This window comes from Sander lucioperca, chromosome 21 (genome assembly GCF_008315115.2).
Source record: "Sander lucioperca isolate FBNREF2018 chromosome 21, SLUC_FBN_1.2, whole genome shotgun sequence".
In the NCBI taxonomy this organism is placed as follows: Eukaryota; Metazoa; Chordata; class Actinopteri; order Perciformes; family Percidae; genus Sander; species Sander lucioperca.
Window position 1 is genome coordinate 6,707,208 of NC_050193.1, and position 15,062 is coordinate 6,722,269.

Here is a 15,062-nt window from a genome sequence, read left to right on the forward strand (position 1 = left end):
GTGTAGATACATTCACCAATGTTAGGCCAAGTCTCAGGCTCACTAAGTTCTGTTCTGTAATGTGTAAATGTCTTTGCTGCCCCTCCGACAGGTAACCTCTGCCAGGTGAACATCAACGAATGTGCATCCAGTCCCTGTCTGAACAAGGGCACCTGTGTGGACGGTGTGGCAAGTTTCACTTGTCTGTGTGAGCTTCCTTACAGCGGACCCACTTGTGCTGATGTCCTCACCCCTTGTTCCCCTAACCCCTGTGCCAATCATGCCATCTGCACACACACCCCAGACTACTTGGGCTATCAATGTAACTGCCAGTCAGGGTGGCAAGGTAAGCTATTTTTGTCGACCCACTGCCTGCTTGGAAGCTTACAGAAAGACTTAATGCATAAACACTTATGATCTTGAGTTAAACCTTATTGTACCCTTGTTTTACATTCTTCAGGTCAGTTGTGTAACGTAGATGTGAATGAATGCGTCTCAAACCCCTGCAAGAACCGTGGGACCTGCACTAACACACTTGGAGGCTTTGTGTGCTCCTGCAGAGCTGGATTTACTGGGCTGATGTGTGAAACAGACGTCAATGACTGTTCTCCTAGTGAGTGGCCACATAAATGTAGCGTGTTAAATTACTATAACTGTCTGTTGCTGTCAAACACAATAACAGGTTCCTGTATACTGTTCTTGACCGAAGTCATCCTCTTCTTTTGTGCCATCAGATCCATGCCTAAGTGGAGGTTCCTGTACAGATGGTGTGAACTCCTTCCACTGTAGCTGCCTGGCAGGCTTTACTGGGCCCCGCTGTGCTTTAGAGATCAATGAATGCCAAAGCTCCCCCTGCAAAAATGGAGCCACATGCACAGACTATGTTAACTCCTACACCTGCACCTGTAGGCCTGGTTTTACTGGCATCCACTGCGAAACCAACATCCCTGATTGCACTGAAAGGTGAGTGTGTTTGAGTCATGGAGATATCTCACTGTGTACTTTATCAACCTGCTCATATACACATGTATGTAACTAATGAATGGGGCAATAACACATATTCATGTCCACAGCTCTTGCTTTAATGGAGGAACGTGCACAGATAAAATCAACGGCTATTCCTGTACCTGCCGTTCAGGCTTCACTGGCTCCCACTGCCAATACGAGGTCAATGAGTGTGACTCCCAGCCCTGCCTTAATGGAGGCATCTGTCAAGATGCCCTCGAGTCCTTCCGTTGCTCCTGCCCCAAGGGCTACACTGGCACCCGCTGCCAGGTACACACACACTCACAGACACTTATGAAAGGTTTTGTTAAGGCCTTGTGTCTTCATGACTTTATGTTTTTAGACTAATAAATGCTGATACACGTTTCTTTGCCTCTTGCCTCCCCAGACACCAGTTGACTGGTGCAGACGCTCATCTCCTTGCCAAAATGGAGGACGCTGTCGCCAAAAGGATGCTTCCTTTATCTGTGACTGTACTAATGGCTGGTCTGGACGTTACTGTGACATCTCCAGGGTTTCTTGTGAGACAGCTGCTCGCCATAGAGGTGTGTGGGTGTTATATGACATTTAACCTCTCTGTCTCTGTTTGTGTTGTAACTGATAATTAAAGTTACATTTTCTTCCAAATCTTTCTCATCAGGGCTCCAGACAGATGAGCTATGCCACCACGGTGGTCACTGTGTCAACAGTGGGAATGCCCACTATTGTAAATGCCCTGCTGACTACACTGGAAGCTATTGCGAAAGCCAAGTGGACCACTGTGAAGACAAACCCTGCCGCAATGGCGCCACCTGCAGGGGATATGTGGGAGGGTACCAGTGTGATGTGAGTTCATTGATCGATATGTGCTTCTCCATCAGATTTCAGCAAAGTCAGTATTCACACAGTGCTTCTTCACAATTGTAGAGATAATGAAATTGTCATCTGCATGTCATTGCAGTGTATGCCAGGCTTTACTGGACAGAACTGCGAGATAGAGATCAATGAGTGCCAGTCTCATCCTTGCCAGAACGGAGGCACTTGTATTGATCTGGTGGGACATTACATCTGCTCCTGTCCCCCTGGCACACTGGGTATGCAAGCACATATTCAACATAAACCTATGTTTATTACTAAAGAGATTACACTATAGGTGACTAAAATATAATAAATGTATAGTAGTATTAAATCATCCTCTTTTTTTAAGGTGTTCTCTGTGAGATCAATGAAGATGACTGTGCTCTACCTCTGAGGCTGCGCAGTGCTCCTCCTAAGTGCCTGAACAATGGCACCTGTGTGGACAGAGTGGGTGGATACCGCTGCAATTGTCCCCCTGGATTCACAGGAGAGAGATGTGAGGGAGACATAAATGAGTGTCTCTCTAACCCCTGCAGCCCATCCAACAGTCTTGACTGCATCCAGTTGCCCAATGACTACCAATGTATCTGCATGCCTGGCTTCACTGGCCGGAGGTGTCAGAGCAGGTTCAGTGTGTGTGAGTCTCAGCCTTGTCAGAGCGGAGGAGTCTGTTCTGTATTCAGCGGGTCTGCACTGGGATACACCTGCACGTGTCAGCTTGTAAGTGTACATTTAACTTTAAGGATTTCAACACCAAATCTTTTGATTTTGTGGTTTGTGCATTATAGCTTTTCTTATTTGTGTAAGGAAAGTTCACAATCTAAGTGCATAAATTATCTCTATCTTTAGGGTTATGCTGGGCCCAATTGTGAAAGAAGCATGTCCTGTCGGGAGCTGTCCTGCTACAATGAAGGTAGCTGTACACTTACCACAAGGGGGGCGCGTTGCACCTGCCAGCCAGGTTATGGCGGGCCCCAGTGTCAGCATCGCAGTAACGAAGGCTGCTCCTCCCAGCCCTGCCGGAATGGAGGATTGTGCACCGAAGAGACCAGCTTCCCATTCTTCCACTGCCAGTGTCCCAGTGGCTGGACAGGTAAACGGTGCGAGCAGAGCAGCAGATCCCTTGAGGTCCCAACACTCTCATGCCCTCTAGCAGACTGTCATGAAAAAGCAAATGATGGTGTTTGCAACAAGGAATGCAACACATTCCTATGTCGCTGGGATGGTGGCGACTGTTCTCTAGCAGTGAACCCCTGGGCTCGTTGTGCAGACTGCTGGCGTGTCTTCAACAACAGCCAGTGTGATGAGTCCTGCAATAACGTTGACTGTCTGTATGACAACTTTGACTGCAAAAGCAAGGAGAAAGTTTGCAAGTGAGTTTACTTTACTGTTAACAGGATTCCCTCATTTGTTTCTGTACTGATCTGAGAAAACTTGAGCTGATCCTTCTGTTTGTGTCGTCTCCAGTCCAATATATGAAGCCTACTGTATAGACCACTATGCTGATGGAAAGTGTGACCAGGGCTGCAACACAGAGGAATGTGGCTGGGATGGCTTGGACTGTGCAGAGACGGTTCCAGAAGCCCTTGCTGATGGTGTCTTGGTTTTGGTAGTCCTACTGCCTCCTGAGGAGCTTCTCCGCACTAGCACAGCTTTTCTGCAGAAATTAAGTGCTATCCTACACACTGCACTGCGCTTCCGGCTGGACACCAATGGAGAAGCAATGATCCGCCCCTACACCCGCCGAGAGGCACGCCTCAAGCGGGAGCTGCAGCCTCAACAGGAGGTCATCGGGTCAGTCAGGCATACAGTAAACATTAAAGTTGAAGTCTTTCCTGTACATTCTACATTACGCTAAACACCTGCCTCTCTGCTATTCCTGTAGTTCCATAGTGTACCTGGAAATAGACAACCGTCTGTGCTCTCAGGGCTCTGAGGACTGTTTCCCTACAGCTGACAGTGCTGCAGACTACCTGGGAGCCCTGTCAGCTGTAGAAATGCTCCGCTTTCCTTACCCCCTCAAGGAAGTCCGTGGTGAGTATAGATACTTAAATAACATAAAATGAACTTGTAAAACTAATGAGGCACAAATGAAAAAAACAAATGTGTGATTACTACTTTGTCTTCTCACCACAGGTGAAAGGTTGCCTACTGTGATTAACACCATACCTCAATGGGGCATGCTGATGCTGGTGGGGATAGCTTCTCTTTTCCTTTTGGTCATCCTTGTGTTAGGAATGTTGATTGCTCGTAGAAAGAGAGAACACAGTACCCTTTGGTTCCCTGAGGGCTTCTTCCTCAAGAAGGAACCCAGCAGCAACAAGAACCGCAGGGAACCCGTGGGCCAGGATGCTCTGGGAATGAAGTAAGTTATTTGTGTGCAAATGTTAACACCAACGATGTTGGGACTGAAGTGCTTTAGCAATACAATTTGGAATTGCTTTAGGAATTTGTTTTGTTTGTTTTATTGTGCTTACATTGTTTAAAATATTCATCTGTAAACAGACACATGCCAAAAACTGTGGAGGAATCTCTCCTTGGAGATCACAGTGACCAGTGGATGGAGTCGGACTGCCCAGAGGCCAAAAGGCTCAAGGTCAGTTACACAGCATATTTCCATTTATAAACTATCCTAATCAGTTTAAATATACATAAGCACAAGAGTGTGTACATTTTACAACAGCATTCCATCCTGTATTTAATCCTGCAATAAGTAATTACATTTTTCTTCTTTGGTGAGTTCAGGTTGAGGAGCCGAGTATGCTTTCAGACAGTGAAGATGCAGTGGACAGCAGGCAGTGGACACAGCATCATCTTGCAGCCGCAGACATTCGCGTGCCTCCCACTATGGCCCTCACACCACCTCAAGGAGAGTTTGAAAGCGACTGCATGGATGTTAATGTCCGAGGCCCAGGTTGGTAGTGAGATAATCTAAGTTCTAAGATTGGAACTGTGATTTTTTTTTTTATATATATATACTTTCTTCGTATAATCTGTTATATTGAGCACTTGAATATCCATAAACTCACCCATGTCTGTTTTTTTTTAATCTCCTACCAGATGGTTTTACACCTCTGATGCTGGCATCATTCTGTGGAGGTGGCTTAGAGCCTGAGGTAGCAGAGGAGGAGGAGAATGAGGAGTGTTCAGCCAACATTATCTCTGACCTAATCTACCAGGGAGCATCCCTTGCTGCCCAAACAGACCGCACTGGTGAGACAGCGCTCCACCTGGCTGCTCGCTACGCCCGTGCTGATGCTGCTAAGAGGCTGCTGGATGCCGGGGCAGATGCCAACGCTCAGGATAACACAGGACGTACACCGCTACATGCTGCAGTGGCTGCAGATGCACAGGGTGTCTTCCAGGTAAACAAACGTCAACATGTACTGTTTATTGGCCACATTAGTGGTACAAATGCCTTTTAACTTTTTTTAACATATATGTGTAGAAATGCATGAAATCATAATGTTGAACCCAATCTTTTCCATCCTCCTAGATTCTGATCCGAAATCGGGCTACAGATCTTGACTCCCGTATGTATGATGGCTCCACCGCGCTGATCCTGGCAGCACGGCTGGCAGTAGAGGGCATGGTAGAGGAACTCATCACTTGTCATGCTGATGTCAATGCAGTTGATGAATTGGGTATGTATGTGTAATATTTCACTCTAGTGGGTATCCTGATGCAAATGTCCCTGTTTTGTGATAATATTCACTGAAACCATAGATGTGTAATCTCATCATTTGTTATCTCTTTTAGGTAAATCTTCCTTGCACTGGGCTGCTGCTGTTAATAATGTGGATGCCACTATTGCCCTGCTGAAGAATGGTGCAAACAAAGATATGCAAGATCTCAAGGTGTGACATCCACTTATACTGTTTTAAGCACACTTCAGCGTGGCTTGAATTCAGATATGTTTGTATCTAACACAGCCTCTGATCTGCTCTGTTTGTCTTTTCAGGAGGAGACCCCTCTGTTCCTTGCAGCCCGTGAGGGCAGCTGTGAGGCTGTGAAAGTGCTGCTGGCTCATTTTGCAAACAGAGAGATCACAGACCATATGGACAGGTTGCCAAGGGACATTGCTCAAGAGCGTATGCACCACGACATTGTGCAACTTCTTGATGAGTACAACACAGTAAGGAGTCCCCAGGGTCATGGAGGGCCTGGACACCACCTCACTGGGGGGCACACTCTGTCTCCTCTCATGTGCCCTCCCAGTGCCTTCCTGCCTAGTCTGAAGAACACCCCACAGGGCAAGAAGAACCGTCGGCCTGGGGCCAAGGGTTCTAGCCTGGGAAGCCAACATGCTAACAGTCTGAAGGAGTCGGTCAAGGCCCGTAATAAGAAGCTGACCTTGGACATGCAGAGTGCCTTACTGGAGAGCTCAGTTACCCTGTCCCCAGTCGACTCACTGGACTCACCCCATGGGGGAGCTAGCAATGCTGGCTACATCACCAACCCCACTTCCCCTGTGGCCATGCAGTCACCAGGGCTCTTTCACTCCTCCATGTCTGTCCCAAACACCCCAATGGTACATAGTAGCATGTTGGAGGGAGGTGGCCCCTTTGCTGTGTCTCTTGCCCAACTAAATGACCTGGGAGCTGGAGGAATGTCCTTGCAGGGACGCGTTTCCATGGCTTCAGATGTTAACCATGGATATGTGCTGAGTTCAGGCCAGATGGGGCTCAACATGGGCTTGGTCAGTCCTGTCAGTGTGCCCTTTGACTGGCACAGCCGGATGGCCTCCTCCCAGTGTGGTCAGCAGGTGGTGAATCTTGTGCAGAGTAGCCAGGCAGGCATGCACCCCCAGAGCCCAGCCATGCAGCAGCAAAACATGCTGATGCACCAACAGCAGCTCTACCGTAATGCCATGCTGCAGCCCACACCTGTTACCTCCACGCCCACTATCAGCCCAGTCAAGCTGCCCTCCATTGCTGAGCAGCAGCAGCAGCAGCAACAACAGCAGCAGCAGCAGCAGCAGCTCATCAACCACACCATCACCAACCAGCAGAGCATGGCCCGCATGAGTACCTCCACCCCACCAACACCCCAGACCTCCCAGCCCCCACCATCCTTCTTCCAGCAGCAGCAGATGCCTCAGCAACCTTCTCAGCCCCAGCCTCCTGCTCAGCCCCCACAGGCGGTCACGCCAGCAGCCCAGCCCACTCAGGCTCTGCCCTCCCAGCCTAGTGGCAGCACTGCAGGAACAGAGGATTACCCAACTCCTCCCTCTCAGCACAGCTACTCATCTGCACTAGATGCCACGCCCAAGCATTACCTCCATTTGCCCAGTGAGCACCCCTACCTGACCCCCTCCCCAGAGTCTCCGGAGCCCTGGTCCAGCCCCTCCCCTCACTGCGTCTCTGATTGGTCAGATTCCACACCCAGCCCAGCAGTTGCTGGCCCTGCCCAGACCCAAATTACTCAAATCCCAGAGGCCAATGGCAAAATGCAGGTGTTTGCGTGAAGATCTCATGGCCCCTGCTTGAAAAGGGACCTGGGGTAGAAGATTTTGTGGACTGGCCGTTGGGCTTGTCTGTTTATATATGTCAGCCTGTTTCCAAGATTTTCATTGGATTTGGATTGACTATGATTATCACGAGGACCGTCTGCTAGTGATTTTTGCAGAGAAAAAAGTAAAGGGAAATGTGTGTTGTCTGAAAAAACAGCAGACAATTTAATGAAGTAATTCTGTCACAGATGGACTTGTTTTTTATTATAAAAAAAGTATATGAAGAAAACCAAGTCTTTCATTTCAAAGACTTAGGGATGCTCGCCTGGAAACTAACAAACATTTAAAAAGTAGATATGAGAAAAAAGTAAAGTGTTGAAGGGAATTCATTTATTTTTATTTATTGTTTTTATCTCTCTGAATTGCTCTTTTAGGTGTTTTACCCTCTTTCTGTCCTATAGCTTCTCACATAATGTGCCACCCCCTCCTATTTTATACAGATCGCCTACATTTCTATTTAGCCAGTATGGCAAGTGATGGTAAAGGAATATAATTCATCATTCAGACCAGTTAACAGACAGAAAGAGGATTTTTCATCTCTCTTGACTGATATTTATTTAGGCCAATGACAGCTGGTAAACATGAGAAACTGGTTCTAGCAGATATATATTAAGAGTGGCTCAGCAGTAGTAATATGTTCTGATTTGATTGAATTGTGGTAATTGATTACTTTCCACATGAGTATTATGAATAAGAATGTAGATGAGTGTCTCTGAAGCACTTCAAGTGACCAGCCTCGAAGGGAAAGTGTGGGTCAAATACAACATTTAACTGCAATGGATATTTATAATATATGGGTGGCATTTAATCCATGGTCATTTTCCTTATGAACTTTCAAAATAAATCAGCAGAGTAAAGGTTTAGGTGTAATGCTTTTATTTCAACTGTAGTTTCTCATGACTCTACAGGACTCAGCCTCTCACTGCCCTTTTTAGTTTGTTTTATTTTATTTTTTTGTTCCATTTGTTTTATACTCTGTATATTTGTGAAAACCATGGATACCTTTCTTTTAGCATCACTTCGGATGTACTAAGCTATGCTTATCAGCTGCTATTTTATATCACTCTTCCCTGCAAACATTCCTCCATTTTGCCTGTCTTGTTGAGTCTGGATGATGTGCCTTTCAGCAGCATCCAACACAGAGTAGAACCAGATGAACAGGCCAGGTGGACATTTAATTTGTCAAGTCCACATCATGTCCTTTACTGGACTAAATGGAAACATTCTGGACTAGCTGTGGTGGTTGAGGTCTCATTGACACTCTCACCTCGCCTCTGGTAGTGTCTGTGGTGGAGTAGTGGTCAGTGTGAGGGTGTGGCTGCTGGGCTGTGACTGCTTATGCCCTGTCACTCCTCAGGGAGATGTTTTATGGCATGCATTGGGACAGTTCCCCTGCATCTACAGTAGCTCCCAGTCCAGGGACAGTGGAGATGCATCTTAAGATGATTGTTAGAAGAGACTGAAGGAAAGAACACTACTATGTAGTGCTACACCCTTAAACCTTTTACAAAATTCTGAGATGACTCTCCCAGTCATCCAGCTAACACTTTGTGTAATGTCTGACCAACTCTTTACCCCCACATGAGAGGTCATCCTCCCCTAGTGTACTGTGGACATTTCAGCATAAATTCAATTGATAATAGTAGAATTTTGAAACCACTGCATTTTCATTGTGTGACATCATGAACAGAAATTAGTAGGCCACCACTCCTAGCTACTACTTTTGTGGTGACCTAACACTGCCCCTAGTTGTGTCATAGTTTATCTTTCAATTATTGTTTTATCCTGTTCACTATAGACTCGGCTACTGTTTTGTCAGACCTAGGAAACGTGTTATTGTTCACAGTCCAGTTCACATTTTACTTACGAAAACTGTTTTTTGTTTGATTTTTGATTTTTATATATAACTGGTCTTTCAATTTCTCTTCCAGGTCGCACTAAGTGTTTTGTACATTTCAACCTCCCAACTTCTGTTTGTAAATATGTTTGTTCTGGGTAGATCTTTGCTTGAGAAGTCTTATGTTTCTGAAATGATTATTATGTACTAAAAAGGACAAAAATAAAATGTACTTCATTTAGCATTATTTGAAGCTGATGCTGTGACTGATATTTTATTTGTCTTGTGTTATTAGAACAGTCATAGATATTTTCTATCATTATTAATTTCTATACTTGTTTAAAAGTAGTTCAAAACCATTGTATATAAAACCTTTCCACGGTTTTACTTTCTACAGTCAAAAGTTGTAAAGTTACTTATAATAAAATTTGTAGGGAACTACATTTTGTGTCCTGGTTTTCAGTGATTGTTTCATATTTTAAAGGAGGATATTCATTAATTCAGATCCTCATAATCATAACCATTAAAACAAAACTGAAATGCAGTTACCTGAGATTAATAATTCAACAGTTTTAACATCTGAAATGTTAAGTTTTCTGGTTCAAACGCATTCTCATGAACGGGTTCGTATGAAATCGTACGAAATGTTATGCCCCTAAAATGTATGCGTTATGCGGCGACGAAAATTTATTTTAGGCACCGAAACAACTAGTTGAGTTTAGGAAAAAGATCGTGGTTTGTAACACTCCCAAGAAACACGCATTTCCTCGGTGAAAGTCTTTTGTTTTCCCCGGGAAGCGCACTCCGCTCCCTTGCTTGAAAGTGCTGTGTGTTGGGCACCCGGAGAGCTCAGTTGGTAGAGCAGGTGACCATATAATAGAGGTTTACTCCTCAATGCAGCGGGCCCGGGTTCGACTCCGACCTGCGGCCCTTTGCTGCACGTCATTCTCTCTCCCTCTCCCTCCCCTTTTATGTCTCCAGCTGTCCTGTCAAAATAAAGGCCGAAAATGCCCAAAAAAATAATCTTACATTTTTTGTTAAAAAAAAGTCCTGTGTGTTAACGCCCACCCATCACCCTGACATCCAAGGACCTCCTACAGATATTGTATAAATTGATTTTCTTTAAGACCCCCTACTCCCTTCACACACACACACACACACACACACACAACCTTCAAACCACCGTAAAAATGTCCCTTGACCTTAAATATCTGTAGTAATAAAGTATTTTAATACTGCAAAAGATCACTAAGAACATGTAAATAACCATTACTGTTGCATAAACCACACATTCTTGACTGGGTTGTAGTTTTACAACTGTCCCACATTAGGCTAATCATACTGTCCCACTTTAGGACACTACTTGTCCTAAAGTGGGACAATAGAAAAATCTATTAAAATCAAATATATAGTTTAAATATACACCATGCTATACTATGTTTTAATGAACAAACATTTCATAAACACATTCAAATAAAAAAGTACCATGATTATTTTGATAATAATTAATTTATACTCTTAACACCAATTTGTGTTTATGTCACTGACGTTCTGGTAGCTTTCACAGCAGGTACTTCCTGTTTGATGATTGCCCCGCCCCAATTTATGACTGGACAGTTCAAAGGTCATGTGATTTTGATCACATAACACTACAGCTTTGCTTTCCCATAGTTTTCACTGACATTCATTAGTTTGGGGAAGAGCCACACCCACTGGAGCTTAGGTGTCCCACATTAGGCAGTGTCCCACATTAGGGCAATCCACCCTACAACATTCTACGGCTTGTGCCATGTTCATTGCTTCTCAGAAGGAAACTTCTGTCACATTACAGTTGGATATTTTACTAAAAACCTCTGACAACAAGTTGTAGCTACCATAGTCAATCATTGTTCCCTTAGGAATAACATTTATAGTCTGTGCAATCTTTATTTCTTCCATGCGCTCCTCTGCAGCATGCGCAGCACCCCAAGAGTAGCATTGAACACGCTGTCGTGTTTAAATATCATCTTATAGAAGGCGTCAAGAGGCAGTCGACCAGTCGGATCTGCATGCTTCAGTGCAGTCATGGGCATGTATAGGCGGTTGGTCTGGTGGCGCAGAGGAGGCTCCTTGGCTGTGATCACTTTAACGGTTTGCTGAAAAATACAAACAAAAGGCGGCTTCCTCATTATGCATTTCCACTGGCAAAACCATTGTTATTATTCTTTTATTGTTTATTCTTAGTGACCTTTTACTGTAGTCAAATGGAAACATAATTGTCATCACTTGCCTCAGCCACTTCCTCTGGTGTCTGGCCTAATGAGGCGAAGATCTTTTTAGAGTATGGTAGGTAAACTTCACGGAATATTTTGGCAGTCTCCTCATCCGTCCCTGAAAGATCCATCTTCTCAGCGTCCTCATACACTTTCCTTTCAAACTCTGTCACCACAGGGCCAGGTTCCACTAGAGTCGTCCTTGTGACAGAGATATCAAAAAGATATAGGATCACTGTTACATTACAGTCAACAAGTCGTGCTGTTGTGTGCTTACTGATATATTAAGTTTTAGTTGTGGGGAGGCTGCATTGAGTTGTTAAAGCTAATATATTTTTCAGGACATGTAATCACTTGATGCTAAACTTCATTGCTTGCACTGCCAGACTTTCACAAAATCCTTCCACAGCAAATTTGGAGGCAGAGTAGACATCATTGAACAGAAGCCCTGTGTAGAAACATAAGAACACCTGTTAGCAACCTCTTACCTCTCTTCTTCTGCAATATCACTAACACAAACAAACGCACCCTGTATTCCCATGACGCTGCTCATCACCACAATATGGCCGCTCTGCCTCTGCTTCATGTCAGGCAGCAACTCTTTCACCAGCCTAGCCAGGCCAAAGAAGTTTGTGTCAAAGAGATTCTTCATGGCGTCAATACTTTGGCACTCCAATGGTCCAATCATGCCAACACCAGCATTGTTCACTGTAACAGCGGAGTATCCTATGTCATTATATGCTTATAGAGAGATCTTAAATTCACTTTAAAAAAATGTCTATGAGCATGTGAATGAGAGGAGACAGACCAAGAACATCCACCCGTCTGTCCGGCAGGCTGTTGACACACTCTCTGATGGAGGCTTCACAACAGGCATCTAACTGTTTGATTTCCAGGGTTTTGTTTAAGGAGTCACCTGCTGCTTTCTCCAAGGGCCCCCGTTTCCTAAGATCCCTCATTGTGGCAACCACTGCCTCAGATAAACAATAAATACACTGGCTGTAAGTAGCTGCAGTTATTTATATTATCTACTCTTTTTCGGTTGAGAAGAGTGAATGGCTGACCTTTAAACCGTCTGAGTTCATCCTTAGCCAGCCGTGCAGCCACAGCCAAGCCGATACCAGAGGAGCACCCAGTCACCAGCACTCTCCTGGTTCCCATGGCTCTTTGACCTCTGACCTCAAACCTCAGGAGGATCCTGGCTGCTCAGTTAAAAAAATGATGTAACAAATGTAAATAAAGGAAAATCCTTCAATCCTTCAAAAAAATGATGTAAGGAAAATCCTTCTAAAATGATGTCATCGCCATCACCATTCTGTTCAATATAGATGGTATTTTGTGATTAAGTGTTGTAATTCCCTTGTTTTCCTAATGTGCAATGTGTACATCTATCTAATTTTTTTTCCTTTTTTTTGCCTTGAATGCTATTTGCAAATCTCTACAGAATGTGCATGGAAATTGATGTGAGAGTGATTACAAAAAAGCACAAGCATTGTATGCTCAAAATGCAACAAATCTTGCAGCTGCATTGGATTATGATATAATGGCATTACTGTAAGTGGAGTGATTAGCATCTCTCTTTTATCTCTTTATCGTCTATATTTCCCTGTATGATCACTGAATGCTGGCACGAAATATTAAGTCTTCTAAGAAGCCTTTGTTCCTCTGTGAGCTGATATCAAATCCAAATGTTTAAACTTGATGCTGTTGATTTACCACACATAAATAGGAATACTGACCAGTGACAGGGTTCTAGGTTGAGTTTTTGCTTTAAACAATTCTTCCAAAACTCAACAAAAGAAGTCACTGGATGCGAGAAGCCATCCTTGCCTCTGTGAGGCACAACTGAGGCCAGTGTGGTATTTCTTCAAAGATTATTGGCTCTAATCTGATTTATGTATCCTGGAATTTTTGACCACCTACAGCAGCATGCTAAGTGTTCATCAGTAGACACAATGAGTTTAGTTTTAGTTTAGTTTATTAGGATCCCCATTAGCTACAGCAGGGCTGCAGCTATTTTTCATGTGGTCCGACACATATTCAGAATAACACAATACAGTATATAACAAGAGAGAACATTAAAAGCAAACTAAAAGAGGTAGCATAAAAAAACTGAGTGAGTGAGTGAGTGAGTGAGTGAGTATATGTATGTGAAGAGTCATGAGATGCACAACATGATAACAAAATAATGAATTTTGGAAATCCAGTCCCAGCCCAATCACTGTGTGATGTAATGAATGTTGATACTTTAAGGAGGATATCACATATTTACATTTATATTTACATTGCTGGTCTAGGCATTAATGCTCAATTTATTTTAATTGAATAGAAAGTTAAGTCCTGCATTCATAATGTATTTTTATTTATTTATGGCCATTACTTGTTTCCTCAATGGTGGAGTTAAGTTGTCATTCGTAATTGCAATATTTTTCTCTGAAATACAGTATAGTAGAATACACTGCATTTTATACCACACAATGATGATACCTGTGTGTAGCCCTATGTTTGCCCTTAAGATTGTGGTTAAGCAAAGCACTTAAGTAATAGTTACTTTCCATCACTGTAGGCTTTATCATCCAAATTACAGTGACACCACAGGGATAAAATATACGATAAGGTCACTCTAGACTGTGAGAATTGCAGATACTGTTAAGCCCCTACAGGGCGAGTTAACCTCATCAAAGTCCAGACTCAGAGGCCTGTGGTTCTGATTAGGTGGTGTTGCAGTCTACCAACCTGTAGATCGAGCAGCGCGTCTTCCACACCAGCAGATTTAGGAAATAAAGATGTACTACACCAGCGAGTCTATAAACTAACGTTACTGCAGCGTTCAGAGAGGGGGATACGACCAAGTCACAGCGGGACAGGCGGCTACATAAGCCCAGCGATTACCTAAATGGGTCACATAGGCCGAGTCAGTGTGTGGGAGTTGTAGTTCTTCAAGTGACAACGACTCCTGTGACAACTGTAGCACGTCACACATCACGGCACGCTGTGTGCCATATTATGGCTATATTGTTATGTTTTGGGTCAAACTTTAAACTACAGCAAGTATGCACCATGGATGTATAATATTATGCACTCCCACATGTCCATAGATGCCTCAGAATTGGTTAATGATTAGAGAAGGAAAACAGATTATTATTATTATATTTTTTTTTTGTTTTGTTTTCATTATTATTAACAAAAATATGTCCTTTCTAGACGTTTTTTTTTTTTTTTTTTTACAAAAAAATGTTATTTTAATAAATTCACAATAGGCATACGGTCCAGAGTATTGCAATAAATATAGTAGAAATAGTAAGTATAATAAGTATAACCAAAAAAATGATAATTCATCCATCGATCTATTCATCATTCGCGTTGACGGGGGTTTGATTAAAAGCCTATTATATGCATTAACATTAGGATTCGTTCGTATGAATACTCTTATCACAGATACTCGTTAAGAATCATAAAAATCCGTGTAAATATCTGTACCTTAATAAAGTTTTTGATCATTTTTTTACACTTAATTTTGAAAGTATTTACCGAAAGTATGTTTCGGTAGTACCTTCAGCGCACCTTGGAGGAGGGTCTGGCAAAGCGACTCTTGCTTGATGTTTTAATGTGTTGTTGCAGTTCCTCACGGTGATCATAA

The 15,062-nt window shown here is 43.5% G+C and overlaps 2 protein-coding genes across 3 annotated transcripts in view; one reads left to right on the forward strand and one right to left on the reverse strand.

Moving 5' to 3' along the window:
• notch3 (notch receptor 3) overlaps positions 1-9,613 on the forward strand; it is a 29,538-nt gene extending 19,925 nt beyond the window's left edge. Inside the window, exons 15-32 of the mRNA XM_031312486.2 lie at positions 92-325; positions 440-592; positions 714-942; positions 1,053-1,254; positions 1,373-1,529; positions 1,625-1,809; positions 1,925-2,057; positions 2,171-2,541; positions 2,671-3,194; positions 3,289-3,615; positions 3,707-3,855; positions 3,958-4,186; positions 4,327-4,417; positions 4,567-4,735; positions 4,882-5,186; positions 5,318-5,465; positions 5,581-5,678; positions 5,783-9,613. Of these exons, the coding sequence (XP_031168346.1) occupies positions 92-325; positions 440-592; positions 714-942; positions 1,053-1,254; positions 1,373-1,529; positions 1,625-1,809; positions 1,925-2,057; positions 2,171-2,541; positions 2,671-3,194; positions 3,289-3,615; positions 3,707-3,855; positions 3,958-4,186; positions 4,327-4,417; positions 4,567-4,735; positions 4,882-5,186; positions 5,318-5,465; positions 5,581-5,678; positions 5,783-7,288 (5,210 nt within the window). The 3' untranslated portion in view covers positions 7,289-9,613. The remainder of the gene's footprint in view (positions 1-91; positions 326-439; positions 593-713; positions 943-1,052; positions 1,255-1,372; positions 1,530-1,624; positions 1,810-1,924; positions 2,058-2,170; positions 2,542-2,670; positions 3,195-3,288; positions 3,616-3,706; positions 3,856-3,957; positions 4,187-4,326; positions 4,418-4,566; positions 4,736-4,881; positions 5,187-5,317; positions 5,466-5,580; positions 5,679-5,782) is intronic.
• A 1,382-nt stretch (positions 9,614-10,995) lies between these two features.
• Positions 10,996-14,357, reverse strand: LOC116059463 (retinol dehydrogenase 8). 2 transcript variants are annotated; one of them, XM_031312553.2, is made up of 7 exons: positions 14,159-14,357; positions 12,487-12,624; positions 12,231-12,392; positions 11,951-12,130; positions 11,777-11,870; positions 11,440-11,623; positions 10,996-11,305 (listed from the first exon to the last, which is right to left on the reverse strand). In XM_031312553.2, the coding sequence occupies exons 2-7, from the start codon at positions 12,581-12,583 to the stop codon at positions 11,096-11,098; spliced, it is 927 nt and encodes a 308-aa protein (XP_031168413.1). In that variant the 5' UTR covers positions 12,584-12,624; positions 14,159-14,357; the 3' UTR covers positions 10,996-11,095. The 2 variants fall into 2 exon arrangements, with proteins under 2 accessions (XP_031168413.1, XP_031168415.1); XM_031312555.2 differs by lacking the exon at positions 12,231-12,392.
• Between the last annotated feature and the right edge of the window lie 705 nt (positions 14,358-15,062).